The sequence below is a fragment of the Sebastes umbrosus genome, chromosome 15, assembly GCF_015220745.1.
Source record: "Sebastes umbrosus isolate fSebUmb1 chromosome 15, fSebUmb1.pri, whole genome shotgun sequence".
Taxonomy (NCBI): domain Eukaryota; kingdom Metazoa; phylum Chordata; class Actinopteri; order Perciformes; family Sebastidae; genus Sebastes; species Sebastes umbrosus.
The window spans coordinates 20,011,172-20,036,347 of NC_051283.1; the positions used below are offsets into that span (position 1 = coordinate 20,011,172).

General features: G+C 38.9%; 1 protein-coding gene across 1 annotated transcript; it reads left to right on the forward strand.

Annotated features, from left to right (window-relative positions):
* The first annotated feature begins 3,323 nt into the window (after nt 1–3,323).
* LOC119503935 (zinc finger protein 516-like) lies at nt 3,324–23,855 on the forward strand. The gene is made up of 5 exons (XM_037795981.1): nt 3,324–3,626; nt 14,686–16,210; nt 17,654–18,961; nt 19,220–19,284; nt 21,455–23,855. The coding sequence occupies exons 2-5, from the start codon at nt 14,875–14,877 to the stop codon at nt 21,503–21,505; spliced, it is 2,760 nt and encodes a 919-aa protein (XP_037651909.1). The 5' UTR covers nt 3,324–3,626; nt 14,686–14,874; the 3' UTR covers nt 21,506–23,855.
* The last annotated feature ends 1,321 nt before the right edge of the window (nt 23,856–25,176 follow it).

Here is a 25,176-nt window from a genome sequence, read left to right on the forward strand (position 1 = left end):
TTTCGTAAAGTTATGACTTTTTTCTCTTAATATGACTTTTTTTCTCGTAAAGTTATGACTTTATTCTGTTAATATTCTGACTTTTTCTCTCGTAAAGTTATGACTTTATTCTCTTAATATGACTTTTTTTCTAGTAAAGTTCTGACTTTATTCTCGTAATATTAAGACTTTTTTTTCGTAAAGTTATGACTTTTTTCTCTTAATATTACGACTTTTTTTCTCGTAAAGTTATGACTTTATTCTCTTAATATTACTTTTTTTCTCTTAAAGTTATGACTTTAGTCTTGTAATGTTACAACTTTTTTCTCGTAAAGTTATGACTTTATTCTGGAAATCTCAGAATTTTTTCCCTTTTTGCCTAAAATGGCTCTTTTGATAGTAAAGGTTGCTGACCCCTGATCTAGGCAGTTTAATTCATACAAAAAAAGTGTTTAAATGAGAACTTGTGGTTTTAAGGGGTGTTATCCTGTATGTAGGACTGTTTCTTGGCCAGGGGAAATGACTTCCTGGAGTCCTGCAGTTACTGTGAGGTTGCCAGGTAACAAGGGGAGACTCCCATTTTTGGAAATAGGCATTTTCTCTCTTGCCAAGAGTTAGGCGAGAAGATTGATACCACCACGCTCAACTCTCTAAGCTTAAAGTAGCCTATACTTAGAGCCAGGAGACTGTTAGCTTAGTATAAAGTCTGAAAATGGGGAAAAATCAGCACCTTTATAACATTATGACTCTTCCCTGCAAGAAAATAATGCTCTCTGACCAAAATGATTTTTTGTTTCAAATTTGTATGAAACAGAGTAAGGTCTTTGTTATGTTTTACAGATGCTATAAAATCATTTATTAATAATTAAATGTATCTGTAAATGCTGGGTAAAAAGACACCCAAAGAAATCATTGTAGCCGGGTTACAGCTTTTATAAAATTATAAAAACAGACATTATTTCTTTATGATTAAGGTAAGTCCATGGTGAGTCATTAAATTTATAATTTTTATGATTTATTTTTTTCCCCCTTGCTATTAAATGCATAAAAGCCGTCTAACATTAAAGGTGTAGTGTGTAGGATTTGGCGGCAACTAGCGGTGAGGTTGCAGATTGCAACCAACTGAGACTTCTCCCACGTGCCAAGCGTATAGGAGAAATATGGTGGTTGACAAACAAAAATGTGAAAACGCAAATGGCCCTATCGAGCCAGTGCTTGGTTTGACCGTTCTGGGCTACTGTAGAAACATGGCGGACCCTGTAAAGACAACATGTTCCATATGTAAATGTAAAAGGCTCATTCTAAGGTACCTTTAAATTAGTGATGCAAAGGCTATAAACATACAGAATATGGCTGTAAAGGCCCATTAACCTTGAAAACAATAAATGAGAACAAAAAACAATTTCTCCAGCAACAGTCAATCAAAAAAGTACAAAAACGAACTAAATGTTAAATAAAGCCAAATATGGTAATTTAATGAAATATGCTAATTTGAACCCACAGTAGTGTCATAAATTTAGGATTTACTTCTGTCAAACACAAACGCATGTCTACATCTTCTGGCTCCACTCTTATATACTTGGATTCATGCTGGCTACATACCACCTTGGTGTGTGCATTACTGAGTATGTCAGCTCAGTTGTACCATGGGGAATTAAGGAGGTCTGTGCGTGGTCAATGTACTGTAGTAATGTGGCTTTGTCGCCACCTTTTGTAAAAATGAGAATACAACACTTCACTGTGTCAAGAGGAGGAGGAGGAGGTTTGGAAAAGGCTCACTTCAGTACGTGCCTTACACTTTCTCTTAAAGTGTGCCCTCTGGTGACAAATGTCAGACCTAACAAAATGTCAGACCTAACAAAAAGCAGCCTGAGCCCATTTATGGTGGGAGATGTTGTTCAGGGAAAAAATATATACATTAAATAAAAAAACGCAAAGCTTTCCTTTACAGAATAAAACTATGAACAAATGTCAGATACATCTAAAATCAGTAAAAGCATCTATGACGAGCTACCTGATGTGCAACAGATTGGCAATAGCGACTTTGTTTGCCGCTATACATTTTGTTAATCATTACTTTTGGTGGTGGTGGTTTTGTTACACGTTTGTCACTATGTTATTGTTACAAATCTTGTTGTTGGGTCTTGTAAAATGAAAGCAGATAATCCTAATCCTGATGACACAAATTAAAACTGAGCTGCACAACAATACAGGAATACACTGAAATCAGCCATTTTATTGGATACATCTACAGCAGCTAAAACTAATGCAGTCTACAGACCTGCAATAAAGTAAATATGATGATTTGTTATTATTATTACTATTAGTGTTATTTATTTTTCTTTTTTCTTGTTATTAATGTTCTTTAATGTTCATTATATTTCACCTATAGGGCTGTCAAAGTTAAAGTGAATTAATGTGAATGTAAATGGGTTCTATGGGTACCCACGAGTCTCCCCTTTACAGACATGCCCACTTTATGATAATCACATGCAGTTTGGGGCAAGTCATAGTCAAGTCAGCACACTGACACACTGACAGCTGTTGTTGCCTATTGGGCTTGAATTTGCCATGTTATGATTTGAGCATATCTTTTATGCTAAATGCAGTACCTGTTAGGGTTTTTGGACAATATTAATATATATAAATATATACATACAATGGCATAAAGCAAGCATATTTGCCCACTCCCATGTTGATAAGAGTATTAAATACTTAACAAATCTCCCTTTAAGGTACATTTTGAACAGATGAAAAATTGGGATTAATTTGCAATTAATCGGACATTTTTTGCCTTAAATTTCACATAAATTCAATATGTCACTCTGTCAAAAATGAATAAATAGTAAATAATAAATACAACAAATGATAGTTAAAAAAGACCCAAAAAACTACCACCTGCAAACTGTATTTCCGAGATATTTTTTTTTTAAATTGTGTGAATAATTAGTCAATGTTATGATTTGAGCATATTTTTATATATTGATTTATTATTATTATTATTATTATTAGTGTTATTATTTTCCTTTTTCTTGTTATTAAAGTTCTTTAATCTTTATTTTCCTTTTTCTTAAATGTTCTTTAAGAATTATTATTATTAATGTTCTTTTTTGAGACACATAAAAGGTTTGATTGAACTTTGTTTCCTTTATTCATTAATGGTTTTGTATGGCTGCAGACCTCACTGTGAGCCATTGTTAGAGCACATTCACCTTTTATATATCTAGGCTACGACATGTTCACGCGCAAACTACCGTTAATCTAAGATAACTGCCACGCGCACACTGGTCACCTCTCAACTCCTCAGAGTGAATGGGAGCAGAGAGGCGCGCGCACGCAGAGATCACTCTTGTTATTACCGTTAATAACGTTTATCTCTCTCGCGTCACTCAGGTCCCCAAACAACCAACGACTGCTGCTGCTGCGCAGGAGGAGGAGGAGGAAGAGGAGGAAGAGGAGGACTGACTGCGGTCCAGACAGGTGACACCGCTGTGATTGAAACACTGTGAAGTTTTAAACGCGGAGGAGAAGAAAACAAGAGATGAAAACACACCAACTGACGCACAGTTAGTGCTAATCTGAAGATCTCCATGGTGATGGTGATGGGATTCCTTCAGGAGCGACCTAACGTCTACTAACCGTCAAAGGTAAGAAGAAGCTAAACGACGGTTAACTAACAAAAGATAGTGATAGTGATGCAAACAAGGAGTGGGATGCTGTAGTGTAGCGGCTCGGGACTAGTGAGGGTGTTTTAGAGGGAGTTTAGGTGGTTTAAAGTTAACATCCCGTCGGTTGAATGTCAGTTATAGAGTAAAACACTCCGTCTACGTCCCCGTCCTCTGGATCTCGTGTTGGAGTCTCTCCATGCTCCACCATCACCATTACTGGGCTATCATTCTTATCTTTTTACTGCGGTTTTGGCACCATCTAACATTGTGAACGCACTCAACGCAAACTTGTGGTTAAGTGAGTGCTAAATGGGACAGACAACAAGGCTGCCATTGTACCAGATCAGCGGCGGATTAACGGAATTCCTTTTTCTCTCTCTGCACTGTCTCAATGGCCTCCAGTCTCTCTCTCTCTGTGCTCTGCCTCTCTGACTATAACATCTTGATTTCTATAGCTTCTTCCACCTCTGGCACTTTGTTAGAAAACACTATAACTAAAACACCTCACAGCCAGCAGCAGCCAGCAGCCAGCAGCCAGCAAACAAGAGATGTCCATCTGAGAGCCATTGTGAAACATGTGGATGTGGATAGAGCTGGGTTGTTGTGGTTAAAACATGATTTATAAGACAGCAGGGCTGCATCTAACATTGTTATTTTCATTATAGATTCATCTTTTAGTCTATACAATTAAAGAAAAATAATGGGAAATAACTGCTGCAATATCCCATCATTTGTTTTATTTATTTATTTTATTTAACCTTTATTTAACCAGGTTAGTCCCATTGAGATTAAAAACATCTTTTCCAAGGGAGACCTGGCCAAGACGGTCAGCAGCAAGAACACAAAGTTGCAATGGCCTCCAGTCTCTCTCCCTCTCTCTCTCTCTCTGCCTATAACATCTTGATTTCTAGAGCTTCTTCCACCTCTGGCACTTAGTTAGAAAACACTAAGGCTAAACTAAAAACACCTCACAGCCAGCAGCAGCCACCAAACAAGAGATGATGTCCAACTGAGCCATTGTGAAACATGTGGATGGGATAGAGCTGGATTGTTATTGGTATCAGGGCTTGTAACTGAAAAAAAACTTGGTTATTCAAGATTCAAGATTCACTTTATTGTCATTTCACTGAGTATTTGCATACACAGAATGAAACAAATTATTGTTTCTCCTAGCTCCCGTCAGTGCATTAAAAAGGATAGAATAAATAAGTATTAAAATATATATATATATATATATATATATATATATATATAACAGACAGCAGGGCTGCAACTAACAGTTATTTTTCATTCATCTTTTAGTGTATAAAGTTAAAGAAAATAATGGGAAATAACTGCTGCAATATCCCATGGTGACATGGTGAATCTCTTTTGCAAGAGAGACCTGGCCAAGACAGCAGCATTTAAACATACATTAAAGTTTCAGATGCCACAACATAAAACAAATGCACACAAAACAATGTTTTGCTTGATAACTGACTGATACGCTTAACCAATTGTCAAAATTGTTGGCGATTAACTGTCTGTCAAAACGCTTAATCGACTATAAGTGTAAGAAAATATATATTTTTTTAACTTTTTTACTCAGATTTTATGCATATGGTGGTGTGTTCTATGACAGTTTTCCTAAAATTAGATTTAAAAAAAAAAAAAAAAATCGCAATATATCGTCTTGTTTACAGTATCACAATATATTGAATCGTAACCCCTGTATTGCCACATTCTTGCCAAAACACAGTCCTATAATCAACTAATTGTTTCATCTCCATTGCAAGCAAGGTGATGCCACTGGTCTTTAAACCTGGGATGAGCACAAGAGGACAAATATGGGTGTTGTTTATTGTCTGTCCTGCTGTTGTCTCATGACTGATCAACAGTGTTTGCATTGAAGGATAAATTATGTAGACTGTAAAAATGTCTAATTGCATCCCAAAGGCAATCAAGCCATGATGGAGGTTGTAGCTCTTTTATGTTTTAGTACTCAAAGACAAAACCCAGATTTTCTGTCTTACTCCTCCACCCCTCCTTCCATACACTTGCACATCATGCACAACATGCACCATCCCCAGCTCTCCCCCCCTTCCCCCCCCCCCCCCGTGTATGTGGCCAACCAACATGTGGGGAGGTAATCCCAGCTATTAGGGTAATCTCCTCAGCATGACGATCAATAGGGGAGGGTGCACGACGACTACCAGACAAGAGTAGCGGGGGGACAAAATTTGTGCTAAAGAAAAATGATTTAATCATCTAGATTAGGTCAGGAGACTGGGGTCTGGACAGGGGCTTGTTGCTGGACGGGGGGAGGGGTGCAGACAGAACAGACAGGAAGATGTGAGGGGTAAGGCCATCTCCACTTTGGGCAGCTCCCTCGTGTGACAATGGGATGAGACATTTTGTTTCCCTTAATCTGGAGTAAATGAAAACAACAAAGACAGGGCTTCAAATGGACAGTGCCAAACCCATTATGGGACTGCTACTAAGAGTGTCACAAGGAAACACATTATATAAGAAACCAGATTACAACAAAAACATTTCTTGCATTAGGTAAAATTGAGGCTATAGAAACCTAAAAATCACAAAACCAAAATCATGCGATTTGGCTTCAGCATTTAATAAAACAAAAATAGCCACAAGAAATTGTGGAGATGACCGACCCCAACAAATTACATTTTGAGTCTTTTAACTCCTGCGAGGTACTTCAAGGGGAGGGAATGTACCGTAAAGGGAGAAAACCCCCGGGAGAGATGGGTGTTCAAAACAGGTCAAAGTCATTATGCTGTTGTTCGTGTGAATGCATCGTGAGGTCGTTACAAGATAGCATGTGCACGGTGGCTCACATCCAAAAACATCTTGTATACCAACTCCCTTTTTTTTTTATCCACATATGAATATGCTCACCATTTGAACAAGTCACAGACATGCCAGAAGGTTACAGCAATTATAGCAACAACATTTGATATCTCTTCAAAAACTTCCGTATGTCATCACTTGCTGCCGATATCTCAAAAGCATAATTTTTGATTGCTGTAAAGCATTCAGCTGTTCAGTTGAAAACCTTATTGGCTTACATCTAAAAGGTATGTTTTCCCTGTATCATTGTGCAGTTTTTGAGACCAAAAGAGCAGGCTCAATACTTAATATATCATGTTTCAAACTGTAAGATACACTTAAATGTAACTGCACACAGAGCCACACAAGTCTGCCAAATAGGGGAATCTGCTTCTAAAAATGGTGTGTGTGCATACATGTGCACATTCTTGCTGAGTGTGCATCCTCTCTTCTGATGTTATCACCTAACAGCAGAGCATGCAGATGGACCACATACTGGATTCAGTGCAATGTTAACAACATATGTTGTCTTTGTCTATATGGGGTGTGTTGTTCAAGCTACCTGGACCTTGGGGAGTCCAACATATTAAACAACTTAAAGTGACTACACGTAAACAGATGGGAAGGACTCGCTAAAAATATATTTTTAAACAACAAAAAGTGTTTTACCTAGTTGCTGTATCATGCCATGGAAAGAAATTTGATTTAATTTAATGAATATTTGCATTTTTCTGTTTAAAATATGTCAACTTGGGCATCGGGAAATTGTTTCAATGTCCCTGCCATTATTAATTAAAAAATAGTACTTTTTATTATGAAGTGTATTGTAGTCCAATTAAAGTAAGGTATTGGTCTAATGCAGTGCAGCATTCCTCTCTGGTCACAAAGCAACTGCTCTTTGTTAACATCTCGCCCATCAAAACTAAATATTAGTGCAAGTCACTCAGTATTGAATGGGTTTGTGATGAATCAGGTTCCTGGATAAAACAAGAACTTGCCCTTTAAGTCTCCAGTGGAGGAACTGCAGTGCAAACACTGGCAAAATGTCCAGATGGAAGATGGGAGGGATGAGTAAGGCGTTCACAGATCCCTTCTGTTTGGCCCCATTGAGACAGAGGGAGACGAGATTGGATGGGTCCGGGGGAGTCAGGTTACTTATCGGCCCATTCTACTCCAAAGAAGCGGTGGTGTAAAAGATGCAATACTCCCTATGGGAAACCTAATCCAGACCCTGCTGCCAGCTGTCATTCTTTAGCTCCAGGCTAAAATCGCAGGTATCGCCTTACCCTTCAATCCTTACCTTAATCATAGCAGGAAATAAGAAATTACACACACGTTGTTCTGTACACCTCAACATCTTACATGTAATTTGAGGATTTTGATCTTATGCATTGATAAAAGGTCTACATATCACAAGAGAGCAATCCCATGGGCAAAACTTCTTACAAGTACCGGCTGTACAACTCATGAGATTTTTCTTACAAAAATCACAGAGGTAAAATGTAAACACTCACACTCACATTACCTTTGTGTATGTAAAAAAATATTTTTTTTTCTTAATATTTTGTGAGAGTATTCAGTATAACCACAGCCAGCCAAAGCCCACTATTGAGATGAAATACCCTGATCACAAAAAGATCAAGATGGTTAAGATAAAAAATGCCTTTATTCGCCGTGCGAAAGATTAGAAAATCAACCTCATTCAAACAAAAAATTATGTTGTTTTTTTGGCGCATAATATTCGTGTTCTGTGTGAAAATACTCATGACGAAAACAGTTCTAAAAAATATATTGACGTGCAAATTAATCACACACAAAAATATACAGTAAAGGCCTTTAGTCAGCCAAAAAAAGCTAATCAAATGTGTCAAATTGGGCTCAGGTGAATTATGATGACCCTTTTTCAATATTTTCTAATGTTTTGTAGATCAAACGACACTGATTTATTGAAGAAATAATCTGCAGATTAATAGATAATGAAAATAATCATTAGCTGCAGCTCTATTGCTAAGGCAACCAAATTCCTAGGAATTTGTCTTAAAATTTGTAAGTACTGAAAAACTGTCAAGTGTCTTTCGAAGCCAAAATCAAGAACTTTGACTCAGACTGAAGGTGTCATCAGGGTTTTAATCCTGAAATGGCTCGACTGAGAAGAAGTACATCAAGTACAACTATCAAAGTCTCATTTTCCATGTCAAAACATATGAGCAAGATTGTTTCTTACTGTAATCTAATCTCACTTTAATCTAACAAACACGGTGCGGGTATTTTCAGTTTTCGTTTTTCTGTGGCGTCGAGCTTTGGAGGAGGACACTGTACCACAACGTCCTGTATATTTAATCTGTGTTAATCCGTCATGTTTTCTTTTGCATTGGCAGCGTGATCTATACTTAGGTTGAGACTGAAACGAATGGCATTGTTACATTATACACCTGACAGAGGTAGTAGCTAGGTAGAACAAAGGATGACAGAAGAACTGATCAAGTGACAGACAGGAAGCAGCAGAGTGATAGATAGAGACATAAAGGGAGACAGTCAGAGCGAGTTTGAGCTGACCTTGCCATGATAATCTAATCCCTGTCGAGAGTGCTTTTTTTAGAGAGCAAGTTAATGCCAGCAGATTATACTCCAGTGTCTCCCACACTAGCCAATCCACACTGAAAAGAGAGTAGGTCCATAGTGGATTCTCAGACCTACCTCAGGAGATAAATTAACTTCAATAATACAAGGCAAAATTATTCATTTGAAAATCAAATCTATTCATCTTTGCCTTTCTGCTTTCAGTCGCGTTGTTCAGTTAGTTTCTGATGTCTGCATTTGGGCCTGCATGAGACATCTTGTGTATTTTTTAGTTCAAATTTCCACGACAGGTAAAATCTCTGCCAAGAATCTCTCTTCTCTTTGTGTGCTTTATAGCACTAAGGGGCATCCATCTATAATAAAAGGCCACTCATTGAGCAGCTCATCTCATGCTATGAAGAGTAATCCCTGTATATGTTGTGTAACCGAGTGCAGAGTTGGACAAGGAGGGGGATGGGCACGAATGTGCGCAACTTTGTCCGAGCTTGTGACTGTTGAGCTCATGGCTGTCTAATCTCTTAGGTACATTAGGCTGTTGGCCCACAGCATTGTGCTGCTGCACTGTCTTTCATTCAATTAACTCATTCTAGGTACAGTGTTGGTCTTGAATACGACTTATGCCCAAATTATACATTGGTACCAGGTTGTGTTGAGGCATATGTGTCATATCATATTGTGCTCATTAATATGTACAACACAGAACAGTGTGTCTTATGCTAGGGAAATAGAGCAAAGTGCTTAAAAAAAATCAATAACGTGTTTTGTAATTCAAGTAATTTTGTATCATTTTTGTGAACTTGAAATGGAAGCTTGATTTGCTCACAGACCTGGATGTTGAGTATGATAACTTGTGTTGGGTAGTCATTAAACATGTCGTCTTATGCAAGCACCTGGGAGTGTGTGTTGACTCCCCTACATCTGGAAGGAGTCTTCAACTGCACCAGCAGTGAATCAGCAGAGATAACATTTTCTGCATACTTGCTCCAAAACACAAAAAAATTGCTAAGAAACATTTTTTGCTGGAGCATCATTCTATACAGGTGTTCAATATGGCGGCCTGTCGGGTCTTTAATTTTCATTTCATTAAGACTATGACTTCCGGTATGACCAATTAAGGATTTATTTACATTTCAGAAAGTTGTTCAGGTGTTATTAGTTCGTTAGGTACAGTAAAGGTAAAACTGCAAGCTGCTATAGGTCAACAAATGCATTTCAGACATTAGATATAAAACATTTACTGTGGGTGGGGGAAAAAAATTAATACAGCATATAATCGCGATATTTTGCGTGACGATATTGTATCGATACATGGATGTCAAGTATCGATCTTTTATTATATCAACTATTAACCTCTTAACAGTCCGGCCGCTATTATGTATTTCAGAGGTTGTAGTGGGCTCAGTCTTAAAGATAGAGTGAAGATACTGGTATCATATGAAACTAGAAAACCTAAAGAATCGATTGTTACCAACCATGCCATGTTAGCTAAATAACGCTCCATAGTTACGCTGAATTTTGGCGAGGAAAAACTGGCATGGCCATTTTCAAAGGGGTCTCTTGACCTCTCACCTCAAGATATGTGAATGAAAACTCTGAGATGAATAAAGTTAAAACTGTATCTTATTAGATAAAACAAATGTAGACAAACTGCATAATTTGCAGTTGAAAAAAGGTAATGAATCGCAATATATCCTAATATATCTTATCGCAATACTCAGCATATTGCAAAATCTTTAAAATCACAATAAGATCATATCGTGACTTAAGTATCGTGTTAATATTGTATCGCGGGGCCTCTGCTGATTCCCATCCCTAACATTTACAATAAAAAAAATTATTATTTAGGAGCTTTTTGGAGCAATTTACCTTTAAATGTAATAGACAGTTGTTTCACACAACTGAATCTGTCCGTAAATAAACTGACAATCATACCCATCACATCTTGGAGTGAGTGCAGGATAGTTAGCATCCAATAAGAGAATGGATACTGTATACAAAGTTGCTATAAAAATATGAATTAATCAACCCGCATTATCCACTGTAAACTGTAACATGTTGTAAAATGCTTTGCCTTCAGTATGCAGTTAAATATCTTTTCTGGGACAAGCAGCCTACAGGAACTTGACTTTACCATTTTTATGATAGTATATCCTATAATTATCTAATAGCTGACACAATATTTTTTAAAAGTGATTCGATTTTGTGCACGATTGCATTCACCGTGCCCACAGCAGACAGGTTTACTCAGTTTTATGAAAGCTGAAAGGACTTGAAGATAAATGGGATGACATTTACAGCAAAGAAAACATTCTCCTTTTGTGTATTAATTTTATGTTATGCCTCGGTTGTGTCTGCGGTTGTTGGAAACAGACAGGATTATTGGACACAAAACGGTAGATGCGAGATGAGGCTTAGCGAGTGACTGTGGCTTTGAACACTAGCATAAGGACAGTCACATGCTATCTCCAGTCAGGGGTATGTTGGCACAGGCTTGTTGCTGGTTGATGAGAATATTTGGATGACTTCAGCACATACACACACACACACACACACTCAGGCATGCACACTGTGCGTATAGCAAATTCACATACAGTTCTTGCTTCTACCAGTCTACGGTTGCAGAATTTTGCAGATATTAGCTATAAGTGGACATGTCTTACTTACAAAAAAAAGGTATTTGAGGTATTTTGGTGTGTCGGATGCAATAGGATCTTGCAAAGTAAATTCAGGGGAAATGCTATTTACAGATCCCGGCAGGAAATTACACCCACAGTTAGTGCAGCAACCAGGCACACAGGCAGAGTGCACACACATAAACACACCGACAGTGGATATTTTCATACACACACATCACAGCACACAGGCTCTCAGCATCAGTGCCCTGACCATAGGGAGTTTGTGCTGAGCTGGTTGGGACGTCAGGATGAATCAATGCGAGGACAGCTGACTGGACATGCCTATTCATCTGCCAAAGAAAAGAGAGAGAAAAAGGGAGCGAGGGATTCTAAAAGAAATGAGTTAAGCCCCCGGAGCAACATGTTTGGCTATCTGCATTACTTAACATATCCTGCAAAAGGGCTTTCAGTAGATATGGGATGAGAGCCTGAAAGGTGGAACAAATAGTGACATATGAAATTATTTTATAAGATTGATTTTTGTTTTTAGAACTGCAGTGAACAAATTTGGTGCTTGACACAAACACTATGCATTTTTCTTGTATGATTGTGCAAAAGTAGGGTACTGCAGATGCAAAAATATATAGCACACACTAAGCACGTAGGCTGCTTTGACAAAGGCATAAGCTCATACTGTAGAGGCGGCTAACTCCATACTGATGGCCCGTTTATTCCCATCTGTTGCCCTCAGCTCTCTGACTTTATCCCCATTGTGGTAACTCATTACATTCGCCTTAACCTTAACCCCTTAATTGCCACCCTCCAGTTTTCCTTGCACATCCTCCCCCTCTTGGAGACAGTGTGCCACATTGCCCATGCACTAATCTGACGGCGTCTGCCTACCAAACACCTGCCATGTGCGGAAAAACCTCCGAAACTCCTCCCATATTCCAGATACAACACCCATTCCAGCGTGAGCGGATCAGCACACATGACCGCAGGCAGGCAGGCAGGCAGGCAGGCAAGCATGCAGGCAGATGCGACCATGGATGCAGATACAGATAATTAGACAGACAACCTCATCCCCAGAAAATCACGACCAGAGTCACCGTCTCTTTTTCTAGCCTTTATGAGTCATGTGCACCTAGTTTTTCCTCGCGCTCAAAGACTGACAAGACAAACAAGAGTCGCCTTTTGTCCTCCCTCTTTGCCCAGACATGTATTGGAAGACAGTGACGTGTGGGCCCAGGCCTCTTTGCTTTAACAATAACTCTCTCGACCCCCCAATGAGGGGTGCAGGGCCAGACATGAGGCGATGTGACAGTTCTGGTGCGGCCGACACAATAGCAGGTTTTTTCTTTTGACTGCCTGGCTGGCTATACGCCACAGAGTGCTTTCTTTCACTATTAACAATCCAACAAATAGTCATGTTTACCTGAAGAACATGTTTAACCACATCAGACCCTGCCTGTGTCACATATATTCATGAGTACAACGAATTCCTGTTCAGATGTCTCGGAACTATTAGAAACTCGTATATCAAGTTATCTTCCTGGCTTCAGATAGTTTCCTTACACATAAAGATAATGTAAGAGAGGATTAAAAGATAAAGGTTAAAACACATTGTCATATTTAAACTAATATTTAGCTATATACCTTGTTACCTATGCCCACAATTTTACGTAAGCACTTACCCCAGAATCAGGGCTATGTGTGCCTATATGTGAGCTTCTAAAATGAAGTTTGTTGATAATGGATTATTGATCGTGAATTAGAGTGGACCGCCCCCTCAGGGCTCATCCTGGTTGGCCAGGAATGAATACATCTCTTCATGCTCCACCTCACACACTCAATTTAGGCATAGGAAACCAAAGGACCGACACACACGCATGTTGAGACACTGACCCGCGCTCTAATACGCACAGACAGGCGTCGCTCAACCACTGAAGGACAAAGGTTACTCCAAAATCTGTGGGATGCAAATTGCCTCAGTCTCTCTTAGTACACGGTTTAAACACACTGAGTGAAACCACCTTACACGTTAGTCTGTTCATAGTGAAACCAGTCTCTGCATCTCTGGAAATTGTCTGTGTACCTACAGTATGTAAAAGAAAAAAGGAAACAAAAGAAATTTAATTTTGTTTACCAGAAAAAGTATATAAATCTTCTGGCAGTTCTTTGATTCTGTGTTTTAGGCAAACTTGTCACAATTTAATGATTTAAATATCACCCACAGTCCACAGAATTTTATCTTACTGGATTCACTTTATTAACTATTGTAAATCCTTAATTCTTTAAGTCTGTGTAGCATTCAGGATTTATAAGGCAACAAGCCAACAAAAGCACTGATAATCAATTACATGTTCAATTTTAAGCCCTACTAGTTAATTTCTCTCACTGTTCTGAATTCTAAAGTTGACTTTTAAAGACAAGACAGCAAAAGACATATTTCATACTCTTTATATTGTATCATCACTGTTAGAGTATCCAAAACTAAGTAACAGTTTGGTGCTCTTTGCATAACTCCAGCTTTTACAGGTATTGCCAAATTGTGGCACATATTGCCTCAAGGATTGTATGCTTATGTTTTATGGATTGTACGTTCTTTGCGGTTTTATTGGTTTCATCAGTCTTATTGTTTTACTGTTGAATATATGAACATTATTGATTTGTTTTGGGTTCATGTGTTTTAATGTATAGTGCTAAGTACAGCTGCATGAATGCTCTGTGATGCAGTTATACTAAGCCCAAGAAAAGGGGGACAAAAAAGTTTAGCTTAACTTTTCATACATTAGAATGTTTTTTAATAATTAATGTTTTTGGAAGTCATTATTATTAAAAAGTGATTTGGCTTAGCCATATTATTTTCCGCTCCCCTTAAGAATGATTATATTATTTAGAATAATTTTGGTAATTTATATTTGACTAACCTTTTTTTGATATCATTTATGAATTTGGATCATAAATAAAATTACCACAAGCCTAATTTTAAATTTCTTTTTCTTTTTTTTCAGGTATTCTTGCCAACACAGTATGCGACTTGAAAAAGAAAATCTCTTCAAAAATCAGGATGGACACTAAAGCTGTGATGTTTTTAATGCCTATTCTGAGAACTCACTAACTTTTGGAAGATAAACTTTGCACAGTTAGAGGATTTATTACACAGTTGTGGTCTTTGGCGTACCGGTGCTCCAGAAGAAGTAATGGAGACAGAAGAGAGGGAGGATGTACCACAAAAACCCACAGCAAATATAAAGGCAGAGACAGTAGATGTGCCCTCTGGCCACACCTGTGGGGTGTGCGGCCGCAGCTTCCCTCTTCTCAGCTCTCTGTCGCAGCACATGAGAAGACACACGCGGGAGAAGCCGTACAAGTGTCCGTACTGTGAGCACAGGTCGGCTCAGAAGGGCAGTCTGAAGGCCCACATTCGAAGCCATAAACTGGGCCTATTCAGCCACAACCTCAGTGACAAGGAGGGAGGTGGAGATCAAGAGCAGAAAGATAACACCGAGAAGCCTGATCCTCCGGAAATCGTCAGCACATCTCACAAAGCTCATAATGTAAACGGGAAAGTGAAGAAGAAAGGAACCAAGAAAAAAGTTAAGGGTAAAGATGGCGTTGAGGTCGGTGATGGGGCCGAGGATGGGTCCTGCACCTGCAGCATCTGTGGCCAGGTGTTCCCTCAAGTACCACTCCTTAAATCCCACATGAAAAGGCACCGCAGCTCCCAGGATCACGGTTGCCGGATTTGTGGACGACGTTTCCGCCAGGCATGGTTCCTCCAAAGTCATATGCGCATTCACCGGGTCAAAGCCCAGCTAAAAGGCGTCAAAAGCAATGAGCCGCCTGTCACCATCAATGAAGTTCCTCAGGATGCAGCATCGCTGACAAATGAAGAGTGCCTCTATGAGCTCTGTGCCGGCTGTGGTAACTTCTTCTTTGACCGCAAGACATTACGAATACATGAAAAGCTGCATAAACCAAACCACAGCCGCACTCAAACACAAAATCCACCACAGGAGGACATTGAAGCCTCTGGGCTGCACATTGCTAAGAGGCATTTTTTGGAAAGCCTGAACCTCACATGTGCTGGACCAAGAGAAACTTCTGAGGAAAAGAGCCTGGGCAGGCGAATTCCAGAGCTGGATCCAGTTTGTAGTTACCAAGCGTGGCAGTTGGCCACAAGAGGACGCCTAGTGGAGGCCACAGAGAAATGTCTGGGATGGGAGGAGAGGCTCGCTGACGCTGAGGTGGCGTATGACACAGCAAAGGGCGAGTACGTACCCATGAAGCAGGAGAAGAAGAGGAAGCAAATCGACACCTCCAGCTCCAACATTAAGAAGATGAAGGGTGATACATGCCTCGATCACTCATCAAACAGCTTGGCTCACACTAAAGGTGGCGACAAGAGGATTTCCCAGAAAGACCGGATTTTGTTGAACGGACTTGGTCATGCGTTTTATGAAGCGCTGCAGACTAAGAAAGGCAAAGATGTTCACCTCGCACCTAAACAAACCAACAGGAGCCAAGACCAGGAGGGTAAGTCATATTCACCACACCATACTACATTACCTGTACTACAGTTTTGGACAAATATCCTTGAAAATGGGAATCAATTATCAGGTTTGTGCTGAGGGCAGTTGCTTTGTATTGAATATTGAACACTTTTTGTTAAATTAAGATGTCAATGGTTATGTTTGTGGACATGCAGATGGGCCACTTTTTCTGGTAAACAGCTTTTTTCAATATAGATAGACCAAGATCAGACTCTTTCTCATATTGCTGCAAGTAAGTTAAACTTAGGGCCATCAATGTGAACATTTAACATTTAACATTGTACTGTGGAAAAGGGAGACATCTAGTGAATTTGTAACTGAATTACAGCTGTAAGTGCACTTGTTTGTACCAGAAGATTTTGCAAATGCACACCCATTAAGGTCTTCTCACCTCAGCTTCAGAGGATTTTTAAAGGACATATTAAGTTTCATTCCTAAATGTTTTAATTAGGTAAAGGAACATTTTTTTTTCGCTGTAATTCATGATTACATAACAATATGATGTTTTGTTTGCCAAAATTCTGGTGGTTTTAAGACTAGAAACAGCTGTTTTGAGAGAGCAGGTGCCATGTTTTAGAAGAATATTTGTATTTTGAAAACTAGATATCAGCATCTTTAAAACTTACTAAATAAAGTCTTTGTTCTGCTAGATTTAGAGCTGCTGCTGCTTGGAAGGACGAGTAGCTAAGCTGTTTATCTACCCCACTCACAAATTTGTGTTTAATCAGCACAAAATGATTCAATGATTAAGATAATCACTTTGCGTTTTAGTCAAATTAACTTGTGTAACAATCTTTAAAGCGTGTAAAACATTCATTACAAGACCAAGATGTATATAATTGCCTAAAGGTTCATTCAAATCTGTCAAAATCTGCCACCACTTAAGATGTAGAGCTAACGTCACTGTCAGCAATGAGACTGTGATTTATTTATACTCAGAGCAGATGTTTATTCCATTATGAAATTAAGTCCTAAAGCCGTTGTAACTCCAGACCCCTGATGACCTTTAACTTTAAATAATGCTTTTTTTGCTAATGTAATCACTGCTAGTGACTGTGTTGTATACATACACATACTGACACAACACTTAAATTTAGGGCCGCAACTAAAGATTTTCGTTATCGATTATTTTCTCTATTAATCGATTAGTTGTTTCGTCTCGTCTTGTTTTGTCCACAACTCAAAGATATTCAGTTTACTGTCATAGAAGAGTAAAGAAACCACAACATATTCACATTTAAGAAGCTGGTATCAGAGAATTTTTCTTTTTTTCTCTTTAAAAAGTTACTCAAACCGATAGATAGATTATCAAAATAGTTGGCGTATTTAATAGTTGACAACTCATCAATTAAATCGATTAATTGTTGCAGCTCTACTTAAATTCTACATATATACTTAACATTGCTTCTTCTTCTCTTACCTACAGATAAAAAAGCATACTTCTGCGAGCACTGTGATTTCCACACTGTCGACGCCTCACTACTCAGGTCTCACCTGCACAGGCAGCACCAGGACTTCCTGGGTCCCTATAGCAAACACGGCACCATTTTGGACAACAGTAACCAGAGTGGTTCCAAGGCCTCAAGATACATGGACTACCTCAGAAACAGGAGTATGTTGCTCAGTCAGCCATACTGGAATCCTTACACATGTCCGACTGGCCCGGGGTCAGCAGAGTCCAACATTAAAACAGAAAAGTCAAATGGTACTGAGGTCAAAGGGCAGGGACATACTGCTAATGATGCTGCTGGGAGTCTTCTTAATCTGTCTTCATTACCCATAAGTGAAGGAGATGGCACTGTAAATTATCCGGTAAAGACAGAGGGCCTGGTGAGACATCAGTGTCCATACTGCTCACACACTACCAACTACCCAGAAGTACTGTGGATCCACCAGCGGGTTGCACACAGGGTGGATAGCAGCAGTTCCATGGCACCCAAGTGGGCACCTTGCATTAACAGCTCCAAGAGTTTAAAGGCAGGTGCCACCCAGTGGAGACGCACAGGGCCTCCACCATTCCTCGAAGGCAAGGACTGCCCTGCTCTACCTGCTCCAAAAACTCAGCGCACACAGCCTCCAGGTTTGACAACCCACAGCAGCAGCAGCAGCAGCACTAGCAGCAGCAGCAGCAAGCACTCAGCCCCCAAGACCCAGTCAGGCGTCCCTAAGTCCAAGCATCAGTCTAAGGACTCACGCTCCTCAGATGGGACGCAGTCAAGTGGGAGGATGGGACTCCTACCTCAAAAGAAGTCTGGTGAACATAACCGGGCAGAGAAAGGGGGAAGTAAAAGCTCCAGCACACAAGCTACTTCATCAAGCAGTATTGTGCACAGCAAAAGTGCCCCTAGTTTCCAGCCTACAGGAAGCCCCAAACACAGAAACCACAGAGCTGCGGTGGAAGGAAACTTCCCACAGGAGGGTTTGGGTTTCATGTTGGCCAGAAATCATGTGGGGACTTCATCCAACGCATCTGCAGATAGACCCCATCCCCGCAGGCAGTCGTGTGACTCCTCTTCAGTTCCTAAGGGTCCTGATCTGTGGGCTGCCATGAACATGTGGGGTCACAAAGCGTACTTAGAACCACTCCGTGGTTTTGCTCAGGTAAAGAATGAATCGACAGGAGAAATGCCAATGGACATTGATATTTTGAGTCTCCTGAAAAACTACAGTCCCCACGATCTGGCTGCTCTTTACCAGCACTGGGGGTTTATCGATCCCAGGATTGATCCACAAGGTGAGGAGAACCTTTGTTTTTGTGTTTAATTTGCTGTAACGTGGCTGATGAATAACTGAATATTCATTTGTCAAGCTGTCTGATGGCTAAAATTAAAATTTGGATGGATTAAACAATAGTGCCCGCATGACTTTACCCATTGGCATCCCAGTACGAGTGATGTGTCTAATGTTATGACTTTTTACACTGAAGGTTGAGATGAGACATGACCATGATATGTATGTTTACAGGCTCTTTTTATACTTCTATTTTTTACAGCAATGTTGCAGTTAAATGGAAATTTTGGAAAAGAAGTCCACTCAACCTCTGAAGCTTCCAAACAAGTATGTTGTCTTTGCAGCAGACACTGATATTGTAGTTTTGATAGAAATTGTCTCCTAGACTTCAGCCTACGGACAAGTGATTGAACTGACTTTATTTTAATATATTAAAGGCCCAGTCATGCAATTTACAGTATATTATGAACATATTTATACGTATGATTGAAGAGTTGTACTTTTAAGTTTCAAAAGTTAACAGAAAAGATAAGCCTGTTTTACTGCTGTCAGGGTTTCCTGCAGTGTTAAATAGTGGAGGTGAGTAAAGACCACCTTCACTAACAACGTAAAAAAAGAATATAAACAAATAAAAGAGCTGAGATGCCATTTCACACACAAATTTCCTATATTTAATTAGTGTGGCTTTTGTTTAGACCAGTAGTTCCCAACCTGGGGTCCAAAGATCACAGGGCACCAAAGATCACAGGGGATGCGTGAGGATTTGTCAGCTCAGAGGTTGTCAAAGTTAGATTTGCACATGTACAACTAAAATCACAATAACACACTTACTGGATAATTTATACGAAAGTCTGTAAAACTATTTAAAAACATATTTTCTGTTTAAACCCAGTATCCGTGCACTGTTGCAGATAAAGATTAAACTACACTAATATTCTTAGTATAATACTATTTGTAGTTTTAGATTCTAGTGGTGGCTGCGTAGGATTGTTTCCGACCGTGTGATCCAAACATTTCTAATAACTCCAGAGACAATAAGTCCAAAAGTCAAAATGTATTGAAAAAGGATAGATGTAATTATTACATCACGTAATCATTTAAAAAAATCATGTTTTTATCTAACAAAATATTCTGCTTCAAACCATATTTGTTGGCGTTTAGCCTTTCAAAAACAACATTTTCTCTGCGGTCAGAAACTGTTTGCTCCTCCGCTTGCAGCACTCTAAGGGAGGCTTCAAGGAAAATATGTTGGGAACCACTGGTTTAGACTGTCATCTAACATTACTAACTGAAGTGATTACAAGAAACCCTGTTATATGTACAGAAACATCACTAATGTAAACAAATCTTTATCCCCATAAGAAAGCATTGTATCTTATATCTACTGTATGTCCATGTACTGAAGAAAATGCCAGTTAGTTGGTGGTGGGACAACGCTTTTGTTTACATCAGAGATTTTGCATTAGTTACAGTTAAACCGAAATATATAATTCTAAAGATCCATCAATTCACTCTATAAATTTCAAAATAAAGTATAAAAGTCCTTCTCTCCCTCACAAGTATGTACAGTACAGCTTCACCAACTGTGTGTGCCTAAGTTCTCGTGTCTGTACCTTGTCGGCGTCTGAGTACAGTCTGTCACTTCTGTGCACACGTGCGTCTGCGTATTTTCATTTCATTTGCGTGCGTGGCTGTCAACTTCCGCAACCTGGCTGTCTCTTCCTTCTCGTTTCCGTAAGAGAGGCTGACAGGCAAGAGGCAAACAAATAATAAAAAAACATTGTTGTCCCCCTCAGGGTAAAACTCGCCCAGCATCTCCATATGGTGTGTCATCAGCCTGTCAGTCAGGCCTACCCTGATGCTACCTACAACTGTTCTTGCTTTCTCCTCTTTCCCCCTAGAGTAATATGTGGGCAACTTTTTAAACACTAGAGATGGGCAATAGCTCAGTCTGTAGGGGTGAGGAATTATAAATGAGATAAAACTAATAAGGATAACAGTGGGAGCAGTAATATTAGAATATATTTTGTACTATAATAGCTGAAATTATAAATAAAGATTGTTATATTTTCTTTGTTTCTTCTGGACATTCATTTTAAAAAAAAGCACCAGCTTCACTCTGTCCATGATGTGTTCATAATCCACAACATGAAGCCTCTTTATGAGCAGCATTACATTACTGACAGCTTGTAGGTCAACTAACACTGAAGCTACTGAATAAAATATCATAGCATAGTGTGACAGGGTCTGCACTCTTATAATCAGACATTTGATTATCATTGAAGTATAGAGGTATTAAGAGATTTTAATATTTCAGATAACATTGTTGCCCTTTAAGTGTGTATGATTTTGAACATTCAAGTATTTAGTCATGCACCGCTATCCCATTTATTGATAGTACAACAGTGTTCATACACATTATATACACATAAATACACTCCCTCTCAGTGTTGTTGGATACAATCTAACTGGGGCGCCTCACCTTTGTCTCCTGCAGGCCAACAGCCGCTCCACTTCCTCCTCAGGGTCTCTTCATAAAGGAACGTGAAGAAGCTACATCGTGTACCTGTTTGCTTCCAGCCTGCGCGATACTGCTGAACAAAAGAGGCCTGCTGTTCTTTAAAAGGAACCAGCCATAACTCCCTAAAGGACAGAGGAGGCACTGGATAATGCACAATATATGCAAAGCAATGAGGTTGACTCATATTTTGTAATATGGTTGTTTAATTTGAAGTGTTACGCATGCTTTTTGTTTGTTAAGAGTGTAGATAAGTTAGTTACCAAAACACACATGAAGGTATGTTTTATGGAAATGAGGTAGAACTGTTTGAGCTTATGAGGGGCCTACATTTGCTAAAGGATAAGGAGGATATTATATTGGCTAAAGGCCAACAGATATCTGCTGGTTTTGATGAAAGCAATTTAAAAAAAAAACTGAAAATCTTAAAAACCAGGATGCCACTAGAAACTTTCAGAAGCTGTGACCTGAACATTTTACATCACTTTTACCTCTCTATACACTGTATGTTTCAGTTTTTTTTTTTTTTTTTTAAATAGAGCCTACAAGTTTGTAAAATGTCAGTTTTTGGTTTTTGATTTAGGGTTAGTACCGTATTTGATTGTCTCAACATTCAGAATATGCAGCGCAGCACTTGAATATAAATTGCTGGTCCAGCACTATACTTGTCATAGCATAGTGATGGATGATGGTGATGGTTGTAAATCAGAAGAGTCAAGGTCCAGCAAAAGTTCGCTATATACAGTTTACAACTAAAAATGAACAAAGTCGTGATCTTGCCGTAGGGCACTATGAGGTGGTTTAATTAGACCAGAATCCAGGCGTTGGCACTATTAGCTCATCAGCCCACACATATTAAGAGAAACAGAGTGCACTGGTTATCATTCTCACTCTGAATGTTGTGATCTAAAAGCTCCTCAGCCCACAGTCACAAGTAGTGGACTGACTTCAACGCAAATAACTGGCAATAAAAATATTCCTCCTAAACATTACAGTTGCTACACACAAGACTTTTTATTACTACAAAACATTGCCATACATTTGACAGAACATGAACATCACAGTCAAGGCAACTGGATTTTCTTTATGTTAATTCACTCTTGATCAGTATTTACTCAAACACACCCACATAATTAGTGCTGAAGGGCATCTTCAGAGTATCAGCCACTAACTGCTCACTCCCAGTTTACAGCCGCAGATTATACCACTTATTGTAAATCAACAACAACTAGGGTAGCACTAAATCCTTGCGTTTTCGACCGGTTTTAAATTCATGTCAACCAGCGGAAGTGGCGCCACGATCGATATATCAGTCAACATATATTCCCGGCAAATCCATAGCTGCTGCCAAACCTAAGATCCAGAATAGACAATCAATTATTCATGTGAGAAAACCAGAGAAATATACCTAAATTGGTGGCCATCCACGTAGCCAGTCTGTCAGACACTGTTTATGTGCCGATTAACAATGAAATGTGGTGTCCTGCGTTCTAAGTTTGAAATTGAAATGCTATAATTTGCCCTTTATTTTCTTCTATCAGAAAGATAGCATAAACATCTGCACTCATTTCACATTGTGCTCGTGACGTAGCAATTTAATGCTGTGATTTTTAGAAGTAGAAACTGTAGCGATAACAATTTCTACTGACGTGGCCCTGACTTACAGTCGAGCTACTTAAAGAGGCTGCGAAATATTTTGTTTTTGATTTTATTGAAATTCACCTCACTCTCAGATTTGTTTTCATGTGTTTTCTGTTTGCAGATTTGTTTAGTATGTTTATATTTTTAGTTCTGATTCAGTGTATTCATCTCCCATAGAGAAATAGTCTATGCATTTTGACAAAAAGCCATCAACTTGTGGATTCTTGGGAGATCTTGAGAATACATGATTTATTGTTGGAGTATTGACTTTGATCTGTGTGGAAAGCTGTTTTTTGATAAATATTGTACATGATTGTTTTATTTAATGTTATTTTTTGTTTGCTAAGAGTGTAATTTTAACACTCTTAAGTACTTGATATTTGTAGAAACAGAAAATGTATAAAAAAAAATAAAAAAAACAGTAACACACTTGAGGTCAGAGTGCAGGGTCAGTAAGGAGTGACGCTACTGCAGCAGGTATTATTGAGAGCCTGTGATCTAACAGCTGTCTGTATAGAGACAAGGGGGGTGACAGGAAACCGTGAGACAGTGGTTTTTATGCAAGCCTGAACATTTATGCAAACCTAAAGCTTAAATTTGAGCTCTCACTGGGTTAATTTTTGTGACTATGTAAACATAGTTTATGATTATGTTGGTATCAGAATTTCTATTTTCACCAGTTCCACATTTTGTCTGACTGTTAAAATATACAAATAAAGTTGGTCAATGTAGATTTATATAATGATGGTGCTGTTGTCCTTATCAAACCCCCACACTAACTGATCCTCATTATTTTTTTTAATTAAGGCTCTTTGCTTGGATTTACTGGGTGATTTTACATCTTAAGGCGCCTAAAATGTCAAATAAAAAGACTGCAAATCCACTTTTTGGTTGGAACCACCACACGTAGACGTGTGCGACCTGTGATGAGGCGTCGTCACACGAACACATTGCTTGGTCAAAAGCCATAAAGGCCCAAACAAGGCTGTTTGTGGTTTATGTTTAGCCGTCACACTTTACTTAAAATTAAAAGAGAATACATGAGGATCATTCGCAATTTTTGATCTAGCAGTTTGTATCTTCAGGCCATGCTTTCGTTAAAGGATATAAATATTGTACTCATCACTTAGTACTTTATGAAAAACAACAAGAAGAGAAATACACACAATCATTTTTGTTAATAAATGCTGCGTCAGCATGATCATATCCCTTCTCACAATTAAAACTGCAGTTCATGAGAGCAGAGCCCAGGATTGACTAACTAAATGAACTAGTAAATACTGATCTTTTGAAGGACTATCTTCCAGTAATGTGCACCATATAAAGGAAATTAATTACAAAGGACTTGAAAGTCTCATCCCATTGGATGAATTTAAGACATTTTAGATATCTGTGCGATTGTTTCTGTATTTCTTCTGCAGTTTTCAGGTCAGGTGAGATTTTGATAATAAAATGTGGCCTCATCCTTGTTGCAGTTAACAGTTTCTACCAGCAGATGGTGGGCAAAGTCAAGAAATAGAGGAGCTAAAGAGAGGAACTGCTTTGTTACAAATTCCACCCCTCTTGTTTTTTTTTGCTGGCTATATGACTCCTTAATGTGGCGTTATAATGCATTTTTTCTAATCTTTTTAACAACTAACCCGTTAAAAGGGTTGTACTATAAGCTGCCCCTGTACACAGCTTGACATAGTACAAAGACAAAGCTTCAAATTATGGATGAGGCCTTTTTCCCCCCATCATCAGACAGCTATTTGCCTGCAGGCATGACTGAGACATTATCACATGGTAAATCTCTAACTTGGCCAAAATGAATGAACAAGCAACATTTGGCTTTTTAAGCTTTTGGCGTCACAGAAAAGCATCTGAACTGTAATATTTATTGTTGCTGTCAACATCTGTGCAGCTGACCATATCTGGTTGCTTAAACCCAGAGGAGGAAATAACTTCTGAATAAAGGTTGTACTTGCAGCAACTGTTGTCTGGTGCATCGACGAGGCATGAGTACTTGTGCGACTGAGCGTATGTGTGTCTGTATGTCCTTGTCACAATGTGTTTGTCAG

What these genes read in the sequence shown, in the direction of transcription:
- LOC119503935 (XM_037795981.1), top strand. Translation starts at nt 14,875, where the DNA reads ATGGAGACAGAAGAGAGGGAGGATGTACCACAAAAACCCACAGCAAAT. An exon ending in TCCCAGGATTGATCCACAAG is followed by an intron (nt 18,962 to 19,219) that starts GTGAGGAGAACC and finishes TATTTTTTACAG; the next exon opens with CAATGTTGCAGTTAAATGGA. An exon ending in CCTCTGAAGCTTCCAAACAA is followed by an intron (nt 19,285 to 21,454) that starts GTATGTTGTCTT and finishes TGTCTCCTGCAG; the next exon opens with GCCAACAGCCGCTCCACTTC.